Source organism: Podarcis melisellensis (genome assembly GCF_964234715.1).
Source record: "Podarcis melisellensis genome assembly, chromosome: 14".
Lineage (NCBI taxonomy): Eukaryota > Metazoa > Chordata > Lepidosauria > Squamata > Lacertidae > Podarcis > Podarcis melisellensis.
Genome location: NC_138546.1, coordinates 6,705,753 through 6,722,936, shown reverse-complemented (window position 1 = coordinate 6,722,936; position 17,184 = coordinate 6,705,753). Strand labels below are relative to the sequence as shown.

At 46.3% G+C, this 17,184-nt stretch overlaps 1 protein-coding gene and 1 long non-coding RNA gene across 4 annotated transcripts in view; one reads left to right on the top strand and one right to left on the bottom strand.

The window, feature by feature from the left end:
- Positions 1-5,194: 5,194 nt before the first annotated feature.
- LOC309356654 lies at positions 5,195-10,610 on the top strand. The gene is made up of 2 exons (XR_014162885.1): positions 5,195-6,801; positions 8,849-10,610. It is a non-coding gene; the product is annotated as an uncharacterized lncRNA (long non-coding RNA).
- Positions 10,051-17,184, bottom strand: part of EPN2 (epsin 2) — a 39,468-nt gene continuing 32,334 nt past the window's right edge. For all 3 annotated transcript variants that reach the window (XM_081888210.1, XM_081888208.1, XM_081888209.1), the window contains exons 7-9: positions 16,566-16,658; positions 14,416-14,622; positions 10,051-12,001 (exon numbers count right to left, since the gene is read on the bottom strand). In XM_081888210.1, the coding sequence (XP_081744336.1) occupies positions 11,643-12,001; positions 14,416-14,622; positions 16,566-16,658 (659 nt within the window). In that variant the 3' untranslated portion in view covers positions 10,051-11,642. The remainder of the gene's footprint in view (positions 12,002-14,415; positions 14,623-16,565; positions 16,659-17,184) is intronic.

The window sequence follows — 17,184 nt, the reverse complement described above, 5'->3', positions numbered from 1 at the left end:
GGAAAAGAGAGAGTTCTTATCAAATCACTCTGGGTATGTCCATACATGAATGCACAGAGCATTTGCCTTTATTCCTATGTATCAAGAGCACAAAACAATGATCCTTGGGACTTAATGATGTCCAAAAGAAGAGATGGTGGTTTGGTTAGGGTGAAACAAACCACAGTCTGAAGGCTTTGTTCTCAGCTTACCAGTCATGGTTTGTTTAGAGCAGGGTTTCCCAGACTTGGGTCGCCAGCTGTTTTTGGACTACAACTCCCATCATTCCTAGCTAGCACTGCCACTGGTCAGGGATTGTGGGAATTGTAGTCCAAAAACAACTGGAGACCAAGTTTGGGAAACCCTGGTTTAGAGCAAAGGAAACCACTATCCCCTGTTTGGCGATAACACAAAGCCAAGGAACATGGCGCTTGTTTCCGCTCCCTAGGGGAGAGGAGCAAAACTGGAGTGCTCTGCACTTCCATAGGTAAAGGTAAAGGGACCGCTCACCATTAGGTCCAGTCGTAAACGACTTGGGTTGCGGTGCTCATCTCACTTTATTGGCCGAGGGAGCCGGCATACAGCTTCCGGGTCATGTGGCCAGCATGACTAAGCCGCTTCTGGCGAACCAGAGCAGCGCACAGAAACACTGTTTACCTTCCCACCCGAGCAATACCTATTTATCTACTTGCACTTTGACGTGCTTTCGAAATGCTAGGTTGGCAGGAGCAGGGACCGAACAACGGGAGCTCACCCCGTCACGGGGATTTGAAGCACTGACCTTCTGATCGGCAAGCCCTAGGCTCTGTGGTTTAACCCACAGCGCCACCCACGTCTCTGCACTTCCATAGTAAACAGTTAACCACAGCTTACCATGGCATGCAAATAAATACACCCAGAAAACCCTCGTCAAAGGAAAAAATGAGATAACGCCTGGCAAAGTTTTGCACAGATTTCAAATGGTGGCAAAATTCAGCGAGCGCAGTTGCAAGTGGAGCAGAAAAGAGAAGTTAAATTGGTGGCTCTCCATGCCCTTGCAAAAATTAAATAATTTTGACCTTGTTAAGGTTTTCCAGTAGGGGGAGCCAGAGTTCTGTGGAAAAACCAAATGGTAGACAGATAAAACTATGCAACATTTGTAGTCGTTCGCCAATTTGAGGTTGCAAGTGTAGCGCAACAGAATCGCAAGTCCGTGTGGCATTTGCTATGTACAGTGGTACCTCAGGTTAAGTACTTAATTTGTTCCAGAGGTCCGTACGTAACCTGAAACTGTTCTTAACCTGAAGCACCACTTTAGCTAATGGGGCCTCCTGCTGCTGCTGCACCGCCGGAGCACGATTTCTGTTCTTATCCTGATGCAAAGTTCTTAACCTGAAGCACTATTTCTGGGTTAGCGGAGTCTGTAACCTGAAGCGTATGTATCCTGAAGCGTATGTAACCCGAGGTACCACTGTACAAATTCCCTCCCTCCAAAGAGAATTGGCACATAATATCAAAGCGGTGAGGACAGGCATTCGCTTATAATGGAGCATCAAAGAGTTGGAGCAGATGCTGTTCCCGCCGCCACCAAATCGGCTCTGAGCTCATGGAATCATGCCGGTTGCTGGATGCATGCAAAAGATGGCAGCACATTGGTGCTGTTTCATGGTGCAACCTCCTGCAGCTACAAGCAGCTTTGGCGCCTATACACTGAGAGTGGAGGTCCTTTCGAAAGCTGACGTAGTGAGGCCGTACTGCAAGGAATTGATCCAGGCAAGGTCTTAGGCCACTGCCTGCTTCCCCCAAGTCATTTCAGTCATTCTGGAGATTGCTGCTGCTTTTTGCAATAGTGGCTGTTGACGGGGTGAGGGTTGGGTTGGGGAGCAGGAATAGAAGCTCTTGAGCGACTCCCCGTTTCCCAGTTCTTTGAGTACTTGCACAGAGGCTCCCAGTGCACCCTAAAGTCACCAGGACGTGCGATGGAAAAGGCAGGGAGTTTGTACCACCCACCACCACTGCTTTATGAACAGCAGAATTATAGAATCATAGAGTTGGAAGAGACCACAAGGGCCATCGAGTCCAACCCCCTGCCAAGCAGGAAACACCATCAGAGCACTCCCGACATATGGTTGTCAAGCCTCTGCTTAAAGACCTCCAAAGAAGGAGACTCCACCACACTCCTTGGCAGCAAATTCCACTGTCGAACAGCTCTTACTGTCAGGAAGTTCTTCCTAATGTTTAGGTGGAATCTTCTTTCTTGTAGTTTGGATCCATTGCTCCGTGTCCGCTTCTCTGGAGCAGCAGAAAACAACCTTTCTCCCTCCTCTATGTGACATCCTTTTATATATTTGAACATGGCTATCATATCACCCCTTAACCTCCTCTTCTCCAGGCTAAACATGCCCAGCTCCCTTAGCCGTTCCTCATAAGGCATCGTTTCGAGGCCTTTGACCATTTTGGTTGCCCTCCTCTGGACACGTTCCAGTTTGTCAGTGTCCTTCTTGAACTGTGGTGCCCAGAACTGGTCCCAGAATTAAGCAGGGCACTCAAAAGAGGTCCAGGTAGCACTGTGTATTCTTTGGAACAAATGTAGAATTGTAGACAGCTGTCAGGCAGAGAAAAGCAGGATGGAAAGGAAAGCATATCAGAAAATTGTAGGCAGAGAAAAGCAGGATGGAAAGGAAAGCATATCAGAGACTGGCCAGCTCTAAGCTGGGTGCTTTCACAGGCCGGGGCCAAAAATCAGAACCAGCTGAGACACCCTTCTCTGTGGGTATAACAGAGCAGAAATCAGGCTGTCCCACACAAGGAGAACATTACTACACCAAATAGAGATTAAAAAAAAAAAATTCTGCAAAACATTTGTACAGGCTTGAAAAGGGTATGAGCGAAAAGACTTTCAACAGAGAAACTTCTTATACATTTTATTTTCAAGCCAAAGCCAAAAGCAGAAATCTCTTAAGCCCGAGCGCAGAGGGTCTTCTGTGAAGGGAGATCTGGGCTATTTGCCCAGATTTTTATCCACGTTAACCAGACACCGATTGTCCTTGCATGCACATAACTTCCTGTTCTCGTATCTGGTGGCAGCTTATCATGTTGACCTTTTCAGGAAACTCCAGCTGGCTGTTCTGGGCTGCTTGCCAAGTTAGTGATGGAGAGGAGAATCACCGCAGATTTTAACACACCAAAGTGAATAATATTAAGGTTATTTTACATTCCCTGAAACTGCAAAAGCCCCAAGCAATTACATTCTCTGTCCAGATGAACTGTTACGAATTAGGTGCCAGGGAAGAGTCTGACACCAGGTCCGTCCGGGCTCCTAACAAAAACCTAGATTCAGCAGCAAGGGGATGAAATACACACCCAATTTTTAAAAGCATGCATACAGTTTGGAAGTAGCAAATAGAAGGGGGAGAATTAGATTAGGGCAAAGGCACTGAGCAATACATCATATTTTTGTTTGACTATAAAACCCAGAAGTGTATACAACCCCTTTTCAGGAAATCAAAGCAACTTTGATAGTTTCAATTTTGATAAGTTTGTGGAATGCTCTCCCCAGGGAGGTTCGCCTGGTGCCTTCATTATACACCTTTAGACACCAGGTAAAAACGTTCCTCTTTAACCAGGTCTTTGGCTGATGTCCAATGCACTGTTTAAATGCATTGGGGAGGGGGGATTGCTTGGGGTTTTTTAAATTTTATTGTGTATTTTGTGATTTTATGTTGCAACCGCTCTGAGTGAGACCTGCGAGTATAGGGTGGTATGCAAATTTTATAAATAATAATATTTTTTAAAAAAACAGAACTACGTCCACAAAATGAAAAGGCAGCTAAGAGTAGAATCCTCAAAGGGTTTGCTAAACAACTATCTTAGGGCCGGTACATTGCTTGACAACTGCTGCTTCTGACGGACAGCTTGTCTGTGCCGATGATACCATTCAGCTGAAACAACCTCCATCAACCTGGCACGACAACTTCTGTCAGGTGAGAGTTGTAATCCAAAGGATCTGGAGGACATCAGGTGTGGGGAAGGTTAAAAGAGAACTTCTCCTCTCCCACAGAACATTAGGAGTATAGCACCTAGATCAAGGGAAGTAATAGTGTCACTGTATTCTGCTCTGGTCAGACCTCACCTGGAGTACTGTGTCCAGTTCTGGGCACCACAGTTCAAGAAGGACACTGACAAACTGGAACGTGTCCAGAGGAGGGCAACCAAAATGGTCAAAGGCCTGGAATCGATGCCTTATGAGGAACGGCTAAGGGAGCTGGGCATGTTTAGCCTGGAGAAGAGGAGGTTAAGGGGTGATATGATAGCCATGTTCAAATATATCAAAGGATGTCACATAGAGGAGGGAGAAAGGTTGTTTTCTGCTGCTCCAGAGAAGCGGACACGGAGCAATGGTTCCAAACTACAAGAAAGAAGATTCCACCTAAACATTAGGAAGAACTTCCTGACAGTAAGAGCTGTTTGACAGTGGAATTTGCTGCCAAGGAGTGTGGTGGAGTCTCCTTCTTTGGAGGTCTTTAAGCAGAGGCTTGACAACCATATGTCAGGAGTGCTCTGATGGTGTTTCCTGCTTGGCAGGGGGTTGGACTCGATGGCCCTTGTGGTCTCTTCCAACTCTATGATGCTATGATTCTATGAAGTGTGAGACATCAAGGCTTGAGTGGGCAGGTGAGTTATGTACCTGAAGTAGAGGAGTAAGAGAACCAGAAAGTCACCACCCAAGGTCTTTCTCCCTAATCCGGTGTGTGGCCAATTGATGTCTGGACCAGGCTTATGAAAGGGGAACACACACAAAAATGCCTTATACAGTGGTGCCTTGGTTCTCAAACACCTTGGTACTTAAACGCTGAAAAACCAGAAGTGTGTGTTGTAGTTTTCAAACGTTTTTCGGAAGCCGAATGTCCGATGCGGCTGTCAACTATTGTTTCCGGGGCACCCGCACCGATCAGAAGCTGTGCCTTGGTTTTCGAACATTTTGGAATTCAACCGGACTTCCGGAACCGATTAAGTTTGGCACTTTTGTTTTTGCTATTTATTTTGCATTTTTGTTTTTGAGGTTTTTTCGGTTAATTTGTTTTTGTGACCATGTGAAACCCAGTTCAACAGCTGACTTATTGATTGCGTGACTGCAGAAATGGATAAAAGCCCCTCATGCAAACAATGACACATCAGTGCAGGTAAGAAAAAATTTAATTTTAATTTTTATCATCTACAATACATTCAGACCACAGTGCATAAGGTGCATAGGAGATAAGGTAAAAGGTAAAGGTAAAAGACCCCTGGATGGTTAAGTCCAGTCAAAGGCGACTATGGGGTTGCTGTGCTCATCTTGCTTTCAGGCCGAGGGAGCCGGTGTTTGTCCACAGACAGCTTTCCGGGGCATGTGGCCAGCATGACTAAACCGCTTCTGGCGCAACGGAACATCGTGACAGAAACCAGAGCGCACGGAAGCACTGTTTACCTTCCGCCACAGTGGTACCTATTTATCTACTTACACTGGCATGCTTTCAAACTGCTAGGCTGGCAGGATCTGGGACAGAGCAACGGGAGCTCACCCCATCGCAGGGATTAGAACTGCCGACCTTCTGATTGGCAAGCCCAAGAGGCTCAGTGGTTTAGACCACAGCACCACCCACATTCCAGCATAGGAGATAAGGCAGCCTCAAAGTACGGTAACTTGGTCCTGCGCTTTGTAGGACCTTATAGGTTAGTATCAAAATTCTGGACTTGACCTGGTAGCATGGATATGCTGGCTCCTGGACATATGAACCAGTCTATTAATCCCTTTCAGTGCAATTAAACAGTTCTTTTGGTGAATAGAATTGGAATCTGCCTCTATTCACTCTCACTATACTTGCAACGAAGCCAACAAAAATGTAATTCGCCTGCCTACCTCCAGCAAAATTCCCGTTACAGTAACTGGGATATTCTGCCTGCCAGGCTTAGATCTGGTACCTGTAGCTGCAAAGAGAGAAAGAGAGGCTTCAGCTGCATAAGTATGCTGTTGCAATAAAGAGAGGGCAGGAAACAGGAGAGGCAGAGGGAATTGTCACAAAGGAGAGGAAGAAATTAAAAAGGAATTGCAACAGGAGAACAAGGGGGGGGGGGCGGAGAGAGAGAAAACTTTCCAAACAAGTTATGTTGAGAACAGGCGACAAAATGTTCCGCTTTAAGAACAGGAAGAGTCAGAACCTGGGGTTTTGTTGGGGCGCGGAGGGTGACAGGCAGATTTGCTGCTATGTCAGGCTTGGGAACAGATGGCTTTGATCAATTCATTGCAGGAACAAAAAAAAGAACCTGATGCAAAATTAATCATTAAGCGGGGGACTGAGCGCAGCCGCATTTTCCTGGGGACTAGAGATCGCAAGTAATATCCACCCGGTTCATTTCCCATCCCTCCAGTGCACTGAAGTGGGGATAGGGCACTCAAGGTTGGGTTCAAATCCCCGCTTGGCCATGATGCTCAGTGGGTGGCCTCGGTCAAGCCACTTTCCTCTCAGTCTACCCTATCCTACCAGGGCTGCCTTGAGGATGAAAGGGGGCTTAGGGGAACACCCACCCAGGTCACCGTGTGCTCCTTGGAAGGCTCCCAAGACAAACACGAAATGTAATTTCAAGTGTTTCCTGAGTTTCTGTCGCCCAGACTCCGGATTGCATCTCTTCCAGACACTGCTACCTCCCACACTGAGCAGGGCATGACCGTGTCAGCGCTCTCAAAAACAGCAGGGATTTCTTCGCAGAATGAAAGAGCAGGCCTGGTGGCTCAGAGCCAAAGGCACATCCAGTCCAGGAAAGGGGAGTGATTTGGAGATATAGGTAAAAGGAGGCGTAATGCACGTATGTCTAAAATAATACATAGCGGAGAGAAAGTGGATGGAGTTTTTCTCCTTTTCATTACTAGAACTCAGGGGCATCCATACGAAAGTTGGAAGATTCAAGACAGACCAATTGAAGTGCTTCGTCACGCAGCAGAGTTAAACTGTGGAATTTGCTCTCAACCTTCATACCCTCCAACATTTCTCCAATAAAAATTTTGTTTAGTCGTGTCCGACTCTTCGTGACCCCACAGACCAGAGCATGCCAGGCACTCCTGTCTTCCACTGCCTCCCGCAGTTTGGTCAAACTCATAGCTTAGAGAACACTGTCCAACCATCTCGTCCTGTCGTCCCCTTCTCCTTGTGCCCGCCATCTTTCCCAACATCAGGGTCTTTTCCAGGGAGTCTTCTCTCCTCATGAGGTGGCCAAAGTATTGGAGCCTCAGCTTCGCAATCTGTCCTTCCAGTGAGCACTCAGGGCTGATTTCCTTCAGAATGGATACGTTTCATCTTCTTGCAGTCCATGGGACTCTCAAGCGTCTCCTCCAGCACCAGAATTCAAAAGCATCAAATCTTCGGCGATCAGCCTTCTTTATGGTCCAGCTCTCACTTCCATACATCACTACTGGGGAAACCATAGCTTTAACTATATGGACCTTTGTTGGCAAGGTGATGTCTCTGCTTCTTAAGATGCTGTCTAGGTTTGTCACTGCTTTTCTACCAAGAAGCAGGCGTCTTTTAATTTCGTGACTGCTGTCACCATCTCCAGTGATCATGGAGCCCAAGAAAGTCAAATCTCTAACTGCCTCCATTTCTTCCCCTTCTATTTGCCAGGAGGTGATGGGACCAGTGGCCATGATCTTCGGTTTTTTGATGTTGAGCTTCAGACCATATTTTGCACTCTCCTCTTTCACCCTCATTAAAAGGTTCTTTAATTCCTCCTCACTTTCTGCCAATAAAATTAGGGATGTCCTATTCCATGATAATTATATATTTTATTATTTATACCCCACCCATCTGACTGGGTTGTCCCAGCCACTCTAGGCAGCTTCCAATATATATTAAAACATAATAAAACATTAAACTTTTTTTTAAAAAAAAAAACCTTCCCTATACGGGGTTACATTCAGATGCCTTCTAAAGCTTGTATAGTTTTCTCCTTGGCTCAGGGTTCGCATAACTCCATACCCTCTGATGAAAATGGGGACATCCTACCATACCCTCCAACATTTCTTTAATGAAAATAGGGACCTCATAAGGAAAAGCAGGACATTCAGGGATCAAATCAGAAACCAGGAAGGCTTCTGTAAATACGGGAGTGTCCCTGGAAAATAGGTACCCTTGGAAGGTCTGAAATTTTGGATGGCTTTAAAAGAGGATTTAGACAAATTCACGGCTGCTAAACCTGATACCTTCTCCTGGAGTGTTTCTGCCATGCTAAGGTGTCTCTTTGAACTAGGATACCGTTTTTATTGCATTGTCACGGGGAATAGACAGTTGAGTAGCAGGGAGCCCAGAGTCCTCTTACACATGAGGAATCAGCTGCATGCCCCTTTGCCTCCATGCTATTTGACTTTAAACAGTGGGTTCCCACAACGCGTTGCTGCAGCGAAGAGGCAAAACTGCACCGGCGCTGCAGCGCGACTCCTGTTCCCTTCCAGCGGCATTCTGGCAGGCTGCGATTATGCTAGGACACAATGCAAAACATCTTTGCGTTGGTCACACACCACACTTCAGCTTCAAGTGGCAGAATGTTAACAACCGCATCGCCTTTTTTGAGGGCTTAAAATGACACAATGGTTTCACAAAATCTTTGGTCAACTTGACCAGTAAGGCTGTTTTTCGATTACCTTTCTTTCAAAAGCATTAAATTGCTTTATTTGAAGAAGATTGCCAGGGGTGTGGGTGGGTGAAGCCAGGAGAGAAAGAAAGACAAGAAGCGTCAGGAAACAGATGTGTGTTTTTTAATCTACACTTCATGTTTATTTAAGAAAAGCATTACCTTGAGCAGGAAACATTTGGAATACGGATGGCTAAGATGTTTTATTTATTTATTTTTCATAATTTAGGAAAACCCCTTGAATGTGGATCGAGGCCTGTCCATGATGTAAGCATGACCAAATGTGTCAATTTCAATTTCTCTCGTTTTTCTGATATTAACTTTGGTCTGCCCCATTTTCTCACCAGGGTGCAATTTTTATAAATCCTGCACAAAAATGTGATTGCGTTTTTGTGCACGCCTCCCTCCATGTAATAATTTTTTTTCCCAATTTGCAAATAATTCCCCCTATCGCAATGCATTTTTGTGTGTGTCATTTTTTTCCCCCCAAATATAGACATCACAGTGTCCGCTTTCCCCCATAAATGCATTTCTGAACATTTTTCGGTTGTGGAAAATTCAGCGAGCGCAAATCTTGGAAGGATGGCTGTGTTTCAGTTCGCAAGCTGGTTCTGGAAATGTGACGAGCTGTAAACTGGACCAATTTCCTCCACCACCTCCCTTTGCCTGTCAGGATGAGCTCCACCCCTCCCCCACCCCAACCGAAGAAAGCATAGCCGACAAGCAGGAAATACACCAACATTGGGCTGAAACATACTTGGTTCCGCTCCCATTTGCTGTAACATGTTCTGGAGGCTAAGTTCCTAAGTTCTAGAACTCCAAACCACCTGGGTTCTTCATAGCATCTCCAATGTTGCTCAAAGAGCTAACTTTTGTTGAGGCCTGTTGGACACAAGGGAGAGATCCAGAATCTCTGGGCTAAGAAAATGAAAAGTCACGGGGGGGGGGGTGAGGTTAGGCTTATACAACCCCAGGCATCCTGGCAAGTAGCTGCTTTGTCTCCATTAGCCTCAAGACTTCCACTAGCATTTCTCAATATGATTGCAGGCCTCTTAATGCCACTGTTGTCATCATCTTCGAGCAAAAGCTTATGAACCGGGTACCTCGACACTCTGGTCTGATGCTGGAGATATCACCCAGGCTCTGCCCACCTGTCTCAGTGCTGTGGAGGCACTGACTGGCAGTGGGTCTGCAGGGTTTAAGAGGGGGGCATTCCCAGTCGTACCTGGAGATCCCTGGGACTCAACCAAGAACCTTCTGCCGGCCACTTAGTTAGCACTGCAAAGAAGAAAGGTTAAGAAAACAAAGGGCAGCCTACTTAGCCAAGCGAGTTGCCATTTTTAAAGAGAGCCGGTAACGACGACTTCAACCTGAGTATGGCTTAGTGAGTAATCAAAAATTCACTTTGCAAAGAAGACTGTAAACAGAGCAGGTTATTAGCACAGAGTGCATCTTTAGTTAGAAGAATTTAGTTGATTAAAATTAACAATCATACAGCGTTTTCCTTTAAAAGTTTCCCAAAGTTATTACAAGAGAGAAGTGGTCTTTCATGATCTTCTGTCTATAAAAGGCTTCGGAGTCTTTCCATTCATCATGAGGGAGACATAATCGTAAAACAGGGAGGGGGAAAGGCAACTGTAGTGTTTTCCTTGTAAATGACATCTTACGTTCATATGCCACTCAAAGTTTATGCCACAGGAGCGCTTCAGCTTTCGTTTCAAACTCTTCGTCCAAAAGCAAAAGGTTTATCAGTATTCCCTTTTAAATTCTCTTTATGGAAACCAAGAGCTAATATATATATATGTATGTATAAAATATATAAATAAGAGGGCATTAAATCATAAAGTTACTGTAACTTAATTTTTTAGCTAGACCTGATAAAAGTCTACCGAAGCTACAGACTGTTAAATAAGAACCACATTATAAAAATTAGCAAGACAGAAACAGGGCGCCAATCTTGCCAACTCAAATCCATAATGGTACTAGTCTTTCTTTTTTAAAAAAAAAAAAGTGCAAAAAAGTATATAAGGATAACTACGTATTAGCAGAGTTCATCCCAAATTAGTTCCCAGACTTGCCCCAATGAAGTTGAATTCAATGTTGCCTCCTCCCTCACCCCCTCTCTTCATTTTTAACCTGCGTTGCAAGTCGATTTTTAAAAGAAAGGAGAACTACGCACATTAATGTCCAAATGAACTCACTATCGGACAAGCACAGAGCGAAACACTCCTGAACACAAGCGCAGCATGCCAGCCACTCAGACAGAAGTCCTTGACGAGTCCTTGAAAGGGTACAAACTCAACACTGCATTAAAAATAACAGCACACCTGTAGGATTTCACAACCAAATGAGAGCTCGCTTCTGTCCCGCTTTCGACAAGCTTGCCGTTTCCGCCAGCTCCAACCCAACCCCACCCAACCCCAGTCCACAGGTACAGTTTGCACTACCATGTTTTAGTGTACAAGCAGGGGAGAGAAATATAATCCCTGGACGTCCCACATCCCTCTCTCTTCTCCTAAGATGTATAAGGACTATGGGTGAACCAACAGTCTAGAACAGTATATAGTTATGTGCAAATATGTCCACTAGCGCCTTTGAGTCTCCAAACTATTCTTTACGAGGATGGGGCTCTAGCAGACGCAGGTTGCAGCTGCTTCACAGTTCGGCACATGGTCTACAAAGAGGACTATTAAAAATGGCAGGTACTTCTTATAACATTGAAGTGATTAACAAAAAAAGGGAGAGAAGAAAATCTAATTTTCATGGTGCAAGTGTGGACCTTTTATGCGATGCTCCCACAAGCTGAAAGTAAGAAGTACCATCTGCGGGAGAAGGCTAGGTTGAGATTAAACAGTGAGTAGGGAGAGAAATCTGCAACGAATGCAACTGTAAACCACAAGCCTAGTTCCCCCTGCAACCCCCAAAGTCTCTTGTACACACACAGTTCAGCCCGAACCGGCCTCAGGAAATTCCACTCAGTTCTGCAAAACCTCTTGCCAAGTTAGGTTCCACCACCTTGGCCCTTATAGGAGGAAGGGATTGGTAGCGTTAGCAGGCTGGGAGGCCGAGGACGGGAGCCCGGTACTGTGAAGAGGCTGAGCCACTGCGCCCACAAGCCCCACGTTCATCCCATGGCCCATTCGGGTAAGAGATGCCACGGTGCCCATGACTGGCATGGGTGCCATCGCCACCGGTGCCACGGAAGGCAGAGGTACAGGCTCCATGCCCGCCGCTGGCACACTGCTGAAGGACGGGCTGCTTCCCATGATGGGGCTCGACCGCAGCTGATTGAGAGTGAGGGGCTGAGGCTGATTCACTTGGAAGGGGTTGATTAGCGATGGAGCCGGAGCGGCGGCAGCAGGGGCGGCGGCGGCGGCCGTTCCTAGGGGAAAGACAAGGGGGTGGGGGCAAGAGAGGCACGTGAGCCTGTTAAATATATCTGATTTGAAAGGGAGTCGTCCGCGCAAATACAAGACAAGATTTCACACCGGTCCAAGCTTCCCCCGAAAGATGATACATTGCCCAGGCTCCCCCAAAACCCGAGGAAGAATAGTGTGATGCCCTCTGCTCTAGGGTGACATCTCTTTAGAGGGCAACAGGGTTACACATCTTAGCAATGAACGTTGCCAGAAACACTTTTTGGAAAGAAAATGCTATTGCCCCACTGCCAATAGCTTCCTAGCACAACCAAGACACGATTCTGCAGAGTTTACCAAAGTGTTGCGACGTCTCGCTTTCCAAATGCGCTCACCCTCATTGGTAAGGTTTGAGAACCTGAGAGTTATCCCAAACTTTTGTCTAAGTTAACAAATGCAACACATTAATATAAACCCTCCCCCTTTCATTTCCTATTGATTGACTGATTGATTGCAACCCTTCCATTCCAATCCCAGGGCAGTTTCAAACCTCACATAGAAGGCTATCAATAAGGAAAATCTGAAACCAATAAAAGCGCATTTAGATGCATGCAATTTAGAACACAACCATAAATTCCATTAGTTCTCTAAACCAGGTATCATTAACTCCCTGCCCCTTGCAAGGCTTGGGTGAATAACCATGTTTTCATGAGGCACCAAAAGGTAAGCAAGATTGGCATCTGCCTTATTTTGGGGGGAGATGGCTCCACAAACTGAGCATGACAGAGAAGGTTGTCCCCCCACCAGATGCATTTCTGAAGGCTGTGGCACAACCAAGAGGGCTTCCTTCCAAGGTGGAGGAAGCTGGTGTGGTTTATATGGGCAAAGGCCTCCAGGTCCCCAGGTTGTTCAGGGCTTTATAAGTCAACACAACACAGCCTTATACTCGGCCCAGTAACAAATTGCTTCCAGTGCTGCTCTTCAAAGGAAATTCTGTGCCAGCCTTTGCCAACCTGGCGCCCTCCAGATGTTTTGGAGTACAGCTGCCATCGGTCCCACTGGTGAAGACTGTTGTATACTGATTTCTCCTCTCCGCTTTTGTAGATGGACAGCCTTGACAAGCAGAGTTAACATCCAAAAACAGCACAGGCACTCCACAGACAGAATGCAGAGGGTTACTTTCAGGGCGTGCCTCAGAGCTTGTGCATGCCTTGTCAGATATATTAGCATTTTGTTTTCAACAAGAGACAGCCTTGGAAACTCCCCCTAAGCTCCAAAAGCAGCTCAGCATGAAGCATGAAAACAGAAGCCTGGAGCGATCGTGGATGCACAGAACCTGCTGCACGGATTCTTTGGACCTGGCCCATATTTAACATATGTCATGAACATGTAACTTAAGCAAGTCATATCCAGGGAGGGAGGGAGAAGCTGGAAAATGGCACAGAAGAACTTTCCCAGGATAGGACATTTGGGCCGACTGCCAAGCTACAAATTCCTTGTACACAGTTTGGTTTTTTTGTCAGACCTTCGTGACCCTGGTAATAGCTTCTTCGTGAGCGCCGATAACAAGAGGGGCAAGGCATTAGCTACTAAAATTTGGCTGTCTTCCTCTGAGGGTGTTCTCAAACTACTGAGAACTAAAATAGCCAGAACAAGTCACTGAAGCTCAAAAAAAGGTTGCTTGACTGTTCCAACTGTATCTCCACACGCACCCCTTGGGCTTAGGGGTTACAGCACTCCCCTTACAAAACCCTTCCATCCCCAGGGCACAGATGCAACAGATTTGGCCCACCTTGGCCCCAAATCATGAACTTGCTCTCAAAATGCATGAAGGCAAAGCCACCCATCGAACTTGATAAGCAGCCGCTTTAAAGGTGGGAGAAAAATACAGGCTGCTCCAACCTACAGAACTGTCCTGCTACTGAGAATGGGAAGGGAAACAGCTTGGTGGGTGAAATTACCATGTATGCTACCTTGAGCTCCTTAGAAGAATGGTGATTCACCGATGCCCTCGGTAATTAAATTGCTACATACAGGATTAACTCTACCAGTGGCAATTTAAGCTAAGGTACAACTTCCGTTTCAGAGAGGATAAACTTCTAGGTGGGCAGGAGAAAACTGGCCTTAACTTCTGTTTGCCATGCGTAAAATGGCAACAACATTAGCAGCCTGCCCTGCAAGGCCACTGTGAAGACACACAGGAGCAGCACTGGGGGGTTGGGGGAGAGCAGCACGTGTAAACTATCAAGGCTTGGGATTATTCACAAGGGATGGACACCTCCCTACTTCTGAACTGCCTTTAGTAGGTGGGGTGTTGAGCTGGGTGAACCCTTGAGTCTGGCCAAGCATGCCAACTTCTATTTTTAACGACAGTTGCCCCACCACCACCACCTCCCCGCTCCATTTGAACAGCAAATTTGCTCTCAAGACCAAGATGTACCTGGAGCCAAGAACGGGTTCAGTGAAGGGGCTGGCTTGGGAGGCTTCGATACCAAGGAATCCAGGTTCACCAGAGCAGCGTTGGGGCCCAAGAAAGACTCGGGAGTTTTCCGAGCCGCGCTTTGTTTACTCGAGGCTGAGTTGGCAGGCTGAGAGTCAAAGAGGTCAGGGCTGGTCGTGCCACTGTTCTGGGCTGACAAAGTGGAACCTGAATGGCCAGAAAAGAAAATATGAATTTTGGAAAAAGGGAAGAGGGGGAAGATGTTTCCTTCATATCAGAATACATGCTTCTGTATTTGTAATGTATTTCATTTGTCCCTGTTTTTACTGCCATGCTAAAGGACTGCAGTCCTAAGCCAATGTGCTTAGAACTCAATGGGGTTGCTTCCAAGTAAATGCATTCAAGGCTGAGACATACACCTAACATGGGGAATGGGGACGTTATAGCTTTCTACCACTAGAGAGCCTCAAATCTTGGTGTGTGTGTGTGCTTGCTTTTACTTCCCCCAAAATCACTTCATTTAATGGGACCATTAAAATGTGTTGCATCTAAAGCAGGTCAGGCACGAGTCCTTCCCATTCTGGAGAATAAGGACTCTAGAATCGCAATTACAGGGTAAGATAATAGAAAGTTTCTACAAACTGACCTTGGTATCCTTCTTTAGAGTGCTGTTGGATACAGACACGGATTAATTGTCTCTATGGAGAAGACATTCAGAAGCATGAGATTTTTTGACTCCCCCTCTATTCTATTGCCATTACAAAACTGTGCATTCAGCCATGCCCCATGATCAAAGGGCTTGACTATTTAAAAGAGAGACAGACAGACAGACAGCTTGACCTGCCTTTAGCCAGATCACACAAACCGCTTAAATCAAAATACATAGCTATAAAATATGCAGGATGAGGTCAGATGTGGGTCTTTTCCTTCTACATAGATTTCCACAACACAGAGAACCCAAAGGTGATGGATTAGGCAGGTGTCACATGGTTCAACAAGAGAGCAGGTGCTCTGTTCAATTCCTCTTCAGGCAGGAGATCGGAAAGGGCTCTCTCTCTTTGCCCAAAGTGCTGGAGTGCTGCTGCCTTTCAGAATAGGCCATACTGGGCTATAGGGCTGGGTGATATCATCTTTCCAACATCATGATGTATCACCAACTAAACATCGTGATAGGCTGATACATCGCAGTGTTGAAAAGGAAGGTGCATCATTCGGCCATGGTCCCACGAGGCACCAGGGTGAAACTGCCTCAGCTCCTGTCGCCACCAGCACCTGGCAGTCAGAGAAGGAAGGTAAAGCGCAGGGTGGCGGGCGAGTGCCACCCATGATATACCGCCAGATGAAGGCGCCATTGACCTCTGGCCTTCAAACCAGTCCTGGACAATGTACTGATACATCGCCCAGGCCTACTGGGCCAAATGGACAAATACGCCTGAACTAGCATAAGGCAGCATCCTCTGTTCCGCCACACCATGAACAAGTTCCTTTTTGGCTCTGTGGGGGCAACGGAACCCACCGCACACAAGAAAATCAAATTCCAACTGAATTGCTGTCTCTCAATTGCTGCAAAACATACAGTGCAACTGGAGAGCCAAGCAGCTTCCCAAACGCTTTGGAGCAAAGTGCACTGGGAATTCCGGAGCAACTACAACTGAAACCAGCGGGGGAGCCTTGCACAACAATGGTCTTGGTCGACTCCGGTCTGTTTCAGTGGTGCCCGCAGAGGATTCATTCCCAGCGGATCATGTGCTCTCAAAATCTTAACTCAGAATTTCCACTCAAGCCAAATTTCTACAGCATCCTCTACCCCATTAGCCCTCGGCTGAATTTACTGCAACTGTGACATTTTTAATGTCTCCGGGCTTTGGGCTGACAGCCTGAAAGGTACATCTTGATTAAAAATTATCGAAGGACGAAGTTCTAAATAAAGATCAGAAAATATGCTTTAAAAAATATGCAATTTCCCCTCCAAAATACTGGCCTTTTTATCTTCCATTTATGGTAAGTCTAGACACACTTGGAGTGTGTGTGTGTGTGTGTGTGTGTGTGTGTGTGCGCAGAAAGAGGACTGGTGCAACTGGAAATTCCAAAGCTCTATCACGCTCAAGCACCTTTATCACACATTCGTTTGGCATTTATTTCACACATACCTTGCTTTTTAGATGTCCGAAGGTTGTCGAATTCAGAAAAGTCATCTTTAATTGCCCCATTCAAGTTGCTGAAGAGGTCAAAAGATTTACTACCTGCAGGGCAGAACAACAAGGCCCTACTGTTAGTGGGATTCAGTTAGGCCACAGCAATCTGTAAGGCAAGAGATGAAGCTGCTTCCCCTTCTGTCCCAGCAGAGGCCAAACTGTCCCTATCGGAACTGGGAATATTACCTCTTTAGGACAAGCCTTTTCCAAGCTAGTGCCCTCCAGACATTTTAAACTACAACTCCCAGCAGCCCCCACCAGAATAGTCAATAGTGAGGGATGATGGGAGAAGCTGTCCAACAACATCTGGAGGGCACCAGTTTGAATGTGGCCACTTTTGGATTAGCAGAGCAAGTGATTCACTCCCTTTGGTTTAAGAGAGATTGGAGGGCTTATTTATTTGATTTCATTCCCATTCTGCTCTACCTCTGTGAAGCTCCAGGTGGTTCACAGGGCTGCTTATGTTCAGCAGTACACCTGCCATTATGGCCTCCAGGTCCAAGCAGGAACAAGTCAATCCACTTCACAGGGCACAGGTGTGACCAAGCGTGGCCCAGGAGTGACCAAAACAGGT